Consider the following 12,040-nt stretch of genomic DNA (forward strand, 5'->3'; position numbering starts at 1 on the left):
CATACATCACGAGCATAACATAAACTTTGTAAAAAGCATTAACTATCCTAAGCATCAATCCCAAGGCCTCAAACACCTTCGAAGGTGGAGAGAGCTAGCGGGGAATGAGGGTAGGGAAGAGGAAGAATAATTATTCATAGGAGAAAAAAATAGGTCCTCACATATCATCACTCTTCCTGCTTAGCATAGTAATGAATTTGAAGAAGATGGAAAGATTAAGCATTGAAGCATGGCTCTTGGTTGGATTTGCATTCCATAGCCAAGATTGTTGGTGTATGCTCTCCACTTCTCAATAAGCTTGGAGAAGGAGATGGAGCTCTTGCACTTTTGCACTCCACACACAATGAGAGAATGTGTGTGTGTGTGTGGGAGAGTATACCTCCCTGTCATGCTTGGTCCACACCTACCTCTCTCTCTCTCTCTCTCTCTCTCTCTCTCTCTCTCTCTCTCTCTCTCTCTCTCTCATTATTTAAATATTTAATTTGGACATGTGTCCTCCTTTTTCTCTTTGAGAGAAAGAACTTAATTACTTATTTTTATGTATCTAAATTTTCATTGGACCCCTTTAAAACCTGTCCAATAGGATTCAAGCACCTCATGAGGGCCACATGTGGAGGATCATTTGAACATGTGTTTTTTATGTTTCTTAAGTCATTTGGTTTAAATCGAATATTTCAAGCACTTAGTCAATCAAACATGGAAATGTTTTATGCCTCTTGAGAGTTTATCTTTGAATTGAACTCTTCAAGAACCTTAATCATTTAAGTATGTGAGGAGCACCTCAAGCTTTTGGGCAAGGTTCCCACAAACACTTAGCAAGCCGACAAGCACCTCATACTTGGGTAGGATTCCCACCTCAAGGTCAGCCCTAACCTGCCTAAGGTCAAATGACTTTCTAACACTAACTTTTGGAGGTCTTTAATAAAGCTAACCCTAAGGTCTTTTAAGCTCCATTACATGCAGGTTGCTCTTTGATAGACTACCTCCTTTTGGACCCCTATTAAGATGTAACCATCTCTCCTCTTGGTCCCTTGCTGAGGTAAATCTAAAAGCACTTATTGCACAGTGCTCTTTGGTAGACCGTTTCCTTTTGGACCCCTATTGAGATGCAACCATTTCTCCTTTTGGTCCCCTGTTGAGATAGATCTAGAAGCACATATCTATATCCTAACTCTTGTTCCCCTTTTATCTTCCCATATTAAATGATCAGTTTAATATGAGAAAATCATTTGGTAAAGTTGAATATTATATTTTATGACATTTCTAATGATTATAAACATGTGAAATATTTTTAATGTTTTTAATTTGATCATTTTACGGATAAGTGTTCAAATAATGATGCTAAGAGAAATGGCCTAACCAATGGAGCAAACTACAACCACAACCACCACCAGAGATCCTTCAACAACAATCACACAAATGATACAATAGTCAACCTCATCGAAGATGCTTCCACCAATGACAATGAAGTTGAAGCGTAGTTGTTGAGGGCTATGATATTGAGTATAATGCAAATGACAACCCTTTTTCATGTATTTTGATATTTTTGTACGGTTTGCTTAAACTAAAGGACACAATCAAAGATAACGATATCAAAATTCTCTTAGATGATGACAGTGGTCATGATTTCATTTATGCACAATTGCCACAACATCTCTCTCTTCCTGAATTGTCTTCACCCTGTAAAAGACTTTTTTTAATGATCAACATTTCAATTGTAAAAATCAAGTAGCAATGGAGGTTTACATTTGTGAATTTACACACACACGTACTTTTTAGTAGCACCATTGTATGGCATTGACATGATTTTTGATATGCCTTTTTTACATGTGTTTAATTGATTGATTGACTACAAGATACGCACATTGACTCACACATAACAACAACACTTTCTCTATTGAAGCAATATTTGAACATCAAAAATTTCCACTTCTTTCTCACACACAAGCAAAAAGAGCCATATGTAGTGCTTGTAAATGAAGTGTCTGATGAGTCTAAAGATTCACAATATTCTTCACATGATGCATTTCTCTCCCAATTTAAGGTTTGTTTTATGCATGATTTACCTCCTAGAATTCCACCTTCATGCCCTGAAGACCATAAAATTGACATTATTATGGGTAGTGAATCTTTGTGTAGAGCACCTTATCAAGTAAACTATACTGCACACAAAGAAATATAGAATCAAATCAAGGAATTACTTGATTGGGGACTCATAAGTCCAGTAGTTCACCATATGGATCTTATTACTTCTTATTGAAAAGAAAAGTGCAACTTTTTGTATGTGTATAGACTTCATCGCTTTGAACAAAATCACCATTAAAAACATGTTTCCTATTCCTAGAATAGATGATGTTAGATAAGCTGAAAGAGGCAAATATACTTAGTAAAATTGACCTTACATCTTATTATCATCAAGTCAAAATGTTTGAAGAACATATTTATAAAACTGCATTTATGACACAAACTAGACACTATGAGCTTCCTGCTATGCCGTTTGATCTTACCAATGCACCAATCACTTTCACATATGATAAACATGATTTTTATTGATCATCAAAATTTTATCATTAATTTTTTAATGATATTTTGATATTTAGCAAGTTTGAACAAGAGCATGAAGAACACTTCACATATATTTGACTTGATGAAACAAAACCATTTGTATTTGAACGTCGAGAAAAGTTTATTCTTTCTATTCAAAATTGGATATTTGGAAATATTGTTTCGGAAAAGGGAATTCATGTTGACCCAAATAAATTGAAGCTATACAATCGTGGCTTATACCTAAAAATTTGTTCGAGCTATGTTCTTTCCTTACTTTTTGCAATTATTACACAAAGTTCATTTGTAATTTTTACTTATAAATCTCATTATTTAACTTCTTATTGAAGGAAAACTTTCCTTATGCATGGACTAATTTTCAAGAAAACAGCATTCAATGCACTAAAGAATGTTTTAACTAATGTACTTGTTTTACAATTGCGTGATTTTGCTAAACCGTTCTTTGTTATCGTTACCGATGTTAATGAAGATTGTATTGGTACAGTTCTTATGCAAGATAACTATCCCTTTGTATTTGAAAGCAGTAAATTAAACCATGTGAATCAAAATTTAGTACATATAAAAATGATTGAATGTTTTAGTGCATGCTTTAAATATTTGAAAGTAATACTTAATGCATATTGATTTAATAATCAAACTTGATCAACAAAGTATCAAAAATTTATTGTCGCAACGCTTAATAGATGATAGACATATTAAGTGGATTTCTTTCATTCAAAGTTTTCGGTCCAACATTCAATACCAATGGTAAGGAAAATACTATAGCTGATACTTTACATCGAAGATATTTTTTTAATAATCTATCAACCATACGAGTACCTCATTTGAATCTATGTCCGATGCTTATGCACAAGATGATGATTCTAAACCCACATGTTTGTAATATGCTTGAAAATTACATATTTTTAGAGTACACAATTCAATTTTGCTTGCATATTTTCGGAGTACACAATTCAAGAAAATTTTCTTTACTTCAAGCATAAATTGTGTATCACACAACTTTCTCATTATCTACTCATTAAAGAGTTGCCTCAGAGTTGCACAAACCACCTTATGGTGGACATAGAAGATTCATAGCGACATTTCAAAATTTATGCCGTTATTTTTATTGACCAATTATGAAAAGTGATGTCAAGTACTATGTTTCATCTTGTTTGATTTACCAAAATATTGTATTGATGACAAATAAAAAATTCGACATTTACAACCTCTCCGCATTCTTAAAAAACCTTGGGAGCATATTTCCATAGACTTTTATTGGTTTTTCACTCTTTGTTTACAAGTATAATATAATTTGGACTATCATATATCCTACAAAAAAACTCACAACACATCAAGCTGCACTTCTATTTCTCAAAGCCATTTTTCCATATCATGGTCTACTAAAACTAATGATATCTAATCAAGATTTAAAACTTAATTATGCTTTTGAACTACAATTTTTGAATTTTGATACTATATATGATTTTACTTATGCATTCCATTCTAAATCTAATAGTCAAACATCAATAACTAATAGTATCATCATTGATTTACTTAAAATATATGTTTCTCCTCAACCAAAGACATACTTCTTTCAACACTAGTTTGGTATCTTTTATTCTCAAGTTTAAATACAATGCTATGCGATATTGCAAGCTTATAATACGTTAACCAAAGCATTTGAAAAAACATAACCTTTTTAGTTTTCATCACAAACTCATATGAAACTGCAGTGATAAAAGGTACTAACAATAGTTCAAATTCTCTAGAATGTATCCTTCAGTCTCGGAATGTTAGAGATTTATGTATATACTTCACGTTTTTGCAAGTTTATGTCATGTAAAGTGAAATTTTTAAAGAGACTCTAATTAATTACGTGAACTTATATGGGTCCGTCATGCAACTTTTCTTCACACAATTTGACAATAAAATGTGTCTTTTATGAAAAGTCACATTTTTTTAGGCACACATACTCATTCTACCCTTGGAATTGAGTCACTTCAAAAGAATCTTTTTCATATTAGTTATATGTATACAAATAACATTGATTTATATACATAAACAAAGTTTGACCATAAATTTCGCTTCATCATTGATCAAGTAAAAGGAAGACTTATAAATCTGATTTCTAGCTTCAACAAATAATTGCAAAAAGTTGATGGAAAAACAGGACACGTAAGTATCTCAAGGCGCTGGAGTGTCCGACTACAAAACTAGTGTTAAGATGGTGTGTATAAATTGATCAATATAAAGAGTGCAAGATGAAATCGACCTATTGTTCATGGCCAGTATTCCCCTGCAAAAAGAATGTTCAATGTAACTTTACAAAGAATATGTAATTGCCACTTTACAGAAGCTTTTCTACATTAAAACCCCAATGGAGCTGCCTCACCATGGAAGTAGCAGTGGTGGGGTAGACTTGGAAACTACAAAATCGAAGATTCAGAGGTACACTTCGCTCGTTCAAACTCAGTACAGAATGGCAGCCATAGAATCTCACAGGGTAGTGCTGCAATTGTGTCACATTTGAATCAACAGGCTAATTTACGCACTGTAGCGAGAATACATGGGACAGCACGAGAAGCTGCTAGTCACCGTCTGCACGTCCACATTACCAAACATCGCGAAGATATCTCCCTGAATTCTGTAGCTGTTTCACAATTGCTTCAGCCTTGGAAGTATCAACAGATTCCTGTCAATACACTAGACACGGTCATTCACATTCAGACAAAAAAGAAAAGGAGATTTGAAAGCTTGGATTTCTGCCCAAACAATGTTGCAAATAATGCACTCGAAACTACAAAAACCTGGTCTTCAATGATAGTGAGGAATGTTTTGTGAACATCTCGAGCCATGCCTTTGGCATCCCCACAGACGTAAAGATAACCTCCACCAGACAGGAAACTCCATATGGTAGCTGCCTACATAGGAGAAAATCCTTCTTGTTTATATATTGCTCATTACACTCATGCAACATGGTAACATACACCTACCAAGCACCGTAGTAAAATATTTACCTGCTCAACCATCTTATGCTGCACATACTCTTTTGATCGACCCTCTCTGGAGAACGCCTCGAAAAGTCCCGAAATAACACCATTTCTTAAAAACCCTTGTAGTTCATCCTTGTAGATGTAGTCCTAACAAAAGCAGCCTTACATCAGGCCTCTCTCTAAATAAAAACCTGTGAACGCATATAGGCAAGCTCAAGGAAAAAAGATGAAATATAACTAAACTAAGAACAAACTTTACCATATTACGATTTCGGCAACCGAAAAACAGTAATGCAGGCCCCAAAGATGCACCACATTCCTTTATAGAAGCTCTCTCCTAATTGCAAAACAGGAAAACTGATTGAGCAGCCAATTCAGAACCAAATCCAATCCATAAAGCTTATGCAGTACCTGCATGAAGCCCCTAAAAGGAGCCAAGCCAGTGCCTGGACCAACCATGACAATAGGTACAGATGGGTCTGCCGGAAGCTTAAAGTTTGATTGCCTTACAAAGATGGGAGCCCAACTGCACTTTCTGCCAACCTCTGAAGCTGGTAGACACCTCTGACAATGGAAAAACCAGGTAAGGTGTCAACAAGGCTATAAGCATCAGAAGGTATGCATGAATGCATCAATATTAAATACTTACCTTCATCCATGTTGAGCAAACGCCTTGATGCAACCGACCAGTCGGACTGAACCCATAAACAAGAGAGCACGTCACATGAATCCTCCTGGAAGCTAGCCTACATTTCAAAAAGGAGGCTCTGAATGAAAGGTCCAGATGGTCTTTTCCGAGAGTTAAATGGGAATCAAATTTTCAAGCCATGTTCCAAAGCAGCCAAATCCATGCCTTGGAGACGAAGAAATGGAGTAGTAACGAGCTTGCAGACGGGGAGAAACGGCGGCAAAAAAGACACCCAGGGGGGGCTTTGCTGAACAGAACTCAGCCATAACTTCCAAAAGGCTTCGTTGATTAGCAATTACCCATTTCTGATAGTCATCCTGATTTAAATACATAGACAAGACAACAGTTAAGAACAATAAAATATACCACACCGTACTACTGTTCCAAATACCAAAAACCCACACTTAAGTGATGTACATGTGTTGTTACTTTTTAGCAAACTACATAATGAGTTAAAGTTACTCTTCCCTAACCTTGCCAAGGGGTGATGCCAAAAATTTTAATCTGTCCTGCTCGCTAGGTTCCGAGGCATGCGCTGCTAGCGCCACAAGTGCAGCCTGCCAGAACATTGAGCGTCAAATCTCTACAAATTGGCCACAAATTACTAGAGCTCAACTCTACTTCACAGAAAGAGATTCGTGTTAAGAATGAGTTTGTTTTGCACGCTGACACTTCAAAAGAAGTTTAGCTGAGCGGCGATTTTCTTAGTGTAAATATTCATTACCTTCCGTGGAGGAGTAAGCAAGTCTGCGTATCTCGCTAGTGCAGTTCTTAAATCACATGGACAAGGAAATGGTGGTTGCAAAGAGCCACCACCAACTGGTGAGCCATCCTCTGCTTCTGTTAGCAAAGAAAACTTGGTGTCCAAGCTGTAACCAAGAAGTTTACCCGCCTCCTCAACATTCTCCCACGAGTTCTCCGCAAAGACTCCGACATGATCTCCCGTTTCATAACTGAAATTTTTTGGAAAATGATGTAAAATCACGTGTTGCAAAGATAACTTAAACTAAAAACTGACCTGAGCCCTGTGTCACTTATGTCAAACTCCAGATGAATACACGATCGATCAGACTCAAGAGTATGTAACTCTCTACGCACGGCTACATTTGCCCTGTAAAAAAAAATTCAGCATTTCTCTTCACACAGCATGACCAGAGACCAATGATACCCGTTCTAACCTGCATGGATGGTTTACATCATGCACAACATGACCATTCATCTTGGCTTCATAAATCTCCTCATGCAACTCTTCTTCGCTAGCATGCATCACAACTCTATACTCAGGAATGGCTGCTGTGTATGGTGTAGTTACAGCTGGGGTAGCAGAATTTGCATCCATCAAAAAAGGGTCTAGGGAAACCCATAACTTTTCTCGCCTGCATCTCCCAACAATCGTTAGTCTTATAAATTCGCAAAATTAGAAATTCGACCAGACACATACCAAGCAGAAAAGTCGTCTTCTATGCATTGGTCATCGTCACCTAGACCACATGGAACTAATTGTTTGGCCCCTGAAACAAACAAATCACAATCAGCCAATAGTAAAGAAATGGTTTACACTGCATTCCAATAATCTTTTTGTCTGGAAATTCTGACCTTGAGCTATCAAAGCTCCATCCACTCTTTTAGCGATCTTCAAAAAAACATATGTTTCGGCAGGAAACAGCAATACTTAAGACAGACTGTCTGATACTTAACATAACAAAAATGTTGTGCACATACAAAACCATCACCTCATTAAAATGCTCGTATTGTCGATTTCCTAAGCCAAAAACAGCAAAGTTCATGCTGGTGAGCCACTCTTCGCACCCATCTTTCCCCTAAATGTAAAATTTGACATTAAGAAGACAGGCACAAATAAAGTACACCATGTTCAAATATGGAGCATACCTCTACAAACCATTTATAAAACCTTGCAGCATTATCAGTCGGTTCACCATCACCATAGCTGCATGAGTACAAGAGAATCAAAAAAATGAAATTACACACCTTAAGTCACTTACGCAAAACACGAATCCTTGAATAGAAATAAGTGTATCCATGCTTGAAGGTTATTAGCCACGGATAAGCACAAACACTAGGATCAAATTAAAACCATGCAAGCTACGCACTTTAACAGACATTTGCGCACAACTTCATTACATGGAAAAATGCATGTGCAAGTGCATGCCATGGCATCACTTGCTTATTCAAACCTTGATGAAACTTTTATTCAGTTGGGTTTAGTACACTAGCTTACGTGGCAAGAGTAAACAGAGCTGTCGACTCCTTTCTTAACTTCGATTCATAATCGTCATCATCAAGCCCATATTCATCCTACAAAACAAGCATTTCATAGTCTCTCTCTCTCTCTGTCTCTCTCTCTCTCTCTCTCTCTCTCTCTCTCTCTCCTATATAAGGAGCCCTTGTATCACACCATGTACACACCATGTACATTTGATTTGTCTCATAGGCCGATTTCGGCCTGACATAGACGTTAAAAATCTTTCTTTCTTTCTCTCTCTCTCTCTCTCTCTCTCTCTCTCTCTCTCTCTCTCTCTCTCTCTCTCTCTCTCTCTCTCTCTCTCTCTCTTATATAAGGAGCCCTTGTATCACACATTCAATCAATCAAACACAGTCTTCCGAGTCTTGTTTTTGAGTTCAGTTCAAGTTTCTTATGTCTTAATCATGAGTTTAAGTACTTAATTAAGGATTAGTACCTAGAATCCTTACAGTGGTATCAGAGCAAATTTTCTTCCTAGGACCCGAAGGTTGTGAGCCTCTCTCCCTCACCGATACCCTCTCCCGCCCTTCCCGGAGTTGCATGGAAGCAGAAGATGGTACACGCACATCTCGGCATGAGGTAACCCAAAGTTACTTATGTTCTAGTATTATACAAGACCAAAGCAGCAGTATGGCTGTGTGCAAGCGTGATGCTCATGGTTCTGCATGGGTCAATGCAAACCTTTTCAAGCTCCAATGTGTACCTGTTCATCTGAGTACCCTTTGGCGGAAATTTCGAAAGCTGGCTGAATTGCACCCTTTCGCTGGAGACTCCTCGTGTCGCATCCGTTGCCAAGCGTCACATGCTCCAAGCAACGCTTCACCAAGGGGCACCAAATCCACCCAAGCGGCTGCCAATTTTCGTACGCTGGCTGGCCTTCTCTCTACGCGCTGGCCTTTATTTTTACGCTCGCAGTTTACGCTGGCAACCAGTCAAATTCAGCGCAAGGTTTTAATTAAAAACCACACGGCCATGCACTTGATTTAAGTGGCCGCCCAAGGACCAATTTTTTTAAAGCCTATGTGAACATATCTCTTCAATAAAAATAAAAATAAATGAAGAGCCAGCGATCGTTTCCAGAGAACGTGTATAGAGATCATTCATGACCAGCAAGATACTCTCTCCCACTCTCCCGCCCTGGCTTTGGGTGCACTCTGCGCACCCGGACCTTTTCGCCATCATGGCCGACGATGCCTTCGATGTTCCAATCCACTCTCTCCTACATAGACGAGATTCCAGACAAAATCCTGCCGGAACCCGAAGTGGTGGTTCATTCGAGATTATTACCCGGCCCCAGAGCCAGAACCCGTTCTAAATAATTTCAGCTCCCAGAGTACCCGTCCCAGAGCTTGCACCTGTTCGAGAGTTCCCTTTGAGGCGTAATCATGCCGAATTCTCAGGACGGAGGTGGTCAATCTGACGATGCCCTTACTCTTATCAAGGAGCAGATGGCCACACTTTCCATAAGCCTCGCATCACTTCACACTCGCTTGGATGATATGCACACGCAAAACACTTCTCGAAGTCGTCCTCTTTTTTCTCGGACTACTAATGCAACATCTTCAACACCTTCCGAAGCTTCAGTGGACGAACCAAACGAACCAGATCCAACTGAAGAGGTAGACAATCACAAACTTCAATTACTTTACAAAATTTTTAATGCTGCAGAGAAGAAGAAGCTTGATGTTAAACTGTGAACCATACACTGGTCGCCGCGACAAGCGCGTGCTGGAACAATGGCTATTCAAAATGGAGATTTACTTATTAAACACGGACTTGGTCGAGAGTAAAAAGGTTACACTTGCTAGTTCTCTGCTCAAGGACACAACATTTCTTTGGTGGCAACGACGGGTTGCTGATGGTAAACACACACCTTCTTGGGATAAATTCCGGCGTGCTATTCGCAAGGTGTTCGAGCCTGCCAATGTGGATTTTCATGCCCGATCCTCTCTTCGCCGCCTGAGCCAGACAGGTTCCTTGGCAGCATACATCACAGAGTTCCAAAGGCTAACTCTAGAGATAGAGACCCTTAGTCCCTCTGAGAAACTTCACAGCTTTATCGGCGGTGAAACGAACGAGGAGATGGGATCTCCTGGCTACACAGACCGCCTACAGATACGCGTCGGACGAACCATCCGACCATAGCCACCATCCGATAGCGCTCCCCCGTGCTGGGGCCAGCATCCGTGGACGTAGGCGTGCACCTGTAAGACTGAGCGTCCCATACCACCCGGCCTCACCTCCTCGAGGTGACCTCGCGCACTCCTAACCTCGCGGGCTAACCACTGGCACTCTACCAGTGGGGGTCGATAACTGTAAATGAGGCCTTGGCCTCCCTTTTATAATAACGGCCGGCCACACTGGCCGGTTCACACTACGTCTGCCCGGACACTGGACGCCCATCCCGACGGCATCTGGGCTAGATCTCCTCTCCAGTGAGCGGGACATAACATACTTCCCCCCTTAAGAACCATTGATGTCCTCATCAATGAAGTGGGGATACTAAGCCTTCAAAGCTCTAACAGGTTCCCAAGTAGCAAACCTTTCAGATTGACCCTTCCATTTAATTAAGTACTGGTCATAAGCCTTTTGGCGTGAATGACGGGTACGATGATCTAAAACTGCTTCTGGTTCCCGAGGAATATACTCAGTTTACATATCTTGCCATATATTTTCCTCGATAGGCACAACGTCGGCTTCGCCCAACTTCACTTTAAGGCTGCTGACATGAAACACCGGATGTACACTAACATCCAAAGGCAGAGCCAGTTTGTAGGCAACTTGGCCAATCTTCTTTGTGATCAAGAACGGACCACAATATCTAGCTGAAAGCTTATAATGCTTTCCTGTTCCCATAGTCTTGGAATCCTTGGGTATCTTCAGATAGACCCATTGTCCCACATCTAGAGTCCTTGGATACCTCTTTTGATTAGCATAAGTAGTGACTCGGTCACGAGCCGTTCTTATACTATCCTTAGCCAATTAGAGCATTTCCTGCATGTCATAAAGGAAATCACGAGCTTGGCATTCCTTGACTTTCTCTAAGCCAATAGCAATTGGGGATTTAGGCTCAAATCTTTATATCAGCATGAACGGGCTAAATCCAGTAGCAGAATGCTTGCTACTATTATAGGCAAACAATAACTGTGGAAGATACCTTTCCCAATCAGACTACCTCTGAGAGACATAAGCTCTCAACATGTCCTCTAATGTCTGATTCATCCTCTCAGTTTGTCCGTCGGACTCAGGATGGTCAGAAGACGACATACTCAACTTCGTTTGAAAGTTAGCAAAGATATCTCGCCAAAATCGGCCAGTGAACTTAGTATCACGATCACTGACGATATCTTATGGGAGACCATACAGCTTATAAAGCTGATCGACAAATAAAACCGCCAACTCATGGCTTTTTACTGTCGACTTCCTTGGTATAAACTTCGCCATTTTTGTGAGTCTATAGACCACAACCCAAATAGCGTCATTGCCCCAACTAGTATTTGTGAGTCTATCCACCACAACCCAAATAGCGTCATTGCCCCGACTAGTATT

The 12,040-nt window shown here is 39.4% G+C and overlaps 1 protein-coding gene across 1 annotated transcript in view; it reads right to left on the minus strand.

Annotated features, from left to right (window-relative positions):
- Window positions 1–4,761: 4,761 nt before the first annotated feature.
- The window catches only part of LOC147433381 (NADPH--cytochrome P450 reductase 1-like), a 76,028-nt gene continuing 68,749 nt past the window's right edge, over window positions 4,762–12,040 (minus strand). The window contains exons 3-18 of the mRNA XM_086492972.1: window positions 8,468–8,544; window positions 8,119–8,176; window positions 7,962–8,048; window positions 7,825–7,861; window positions 7,670–7,739; window positions 7,407–7,604; window positions 7,247–7,339; window positions 6,953–7,181; window positions 6,702–6,785; window positions 6,394–6,545; window positions 6,190–6,286; window positions 5,952–6,104; window positions 5,800–5,877; window positions 5,565–5,687; window positions 5,355–5,468; window positions 4,762–5,239 (exon numbers count right to left, since the gene is read on the minus strand). Coding sequence (XP_086349098.1) covers window positions 5,159–5,239; window positions 5,355–5,468; window positions 5,565–5,687; window positions 5,800–5,877; window positions 5,952–6,104; window positions 6,190–6,286; window positions 6,394–6,545; window positions 6,702–6,785; window positions 6,953–7,181; window positions 7,247–7,339; window positions 7,407–7,604; window positions 7,670–7,739; window positions 7,825–7,861; window positions 7,962–8,048; window positions 8,119–8,176; window positions 8,468–8,544 — 1,731 coding nt within the window. The 3' untranslated portion in view covers window positions 4,762–5,158. The remainder of the gene's footprint in view (window positions 5,240–5,354; window positions 5,469–5,564; window positions 5,688–5,799; window positions 5,878–5,951; window positions 6,105–6,189; window positions 6,287–6,393; window positions 6,546–6,701; window positions 6,786–6,952; window positions 7,182–7,246; window positions 7,340–7,406; window positions 7,605–7,669; window positions 7,740–7,824; window positions 7,862–7,961; window positions 8,049–8,118; window positions 8,177–8,467; window positions 8,545–12,040) is intronic.

The sequence above is a fragment of the Adiantum capillus-veneris genome, chromosome 20, assembly GCF_014529385.1.
Source record: "Adiantum capillus-veneris isolate H3 chromosome 20, ASM1452938v2, whole genome shotgun sequence".
NCBI classification, from domain to species: Eukaryota; Viridiplantae; Streptophyta; class Polypodiopsida; order Polypodiales; family Pteridaceae; genus Adiantum; species Adiantum capillus-veneris.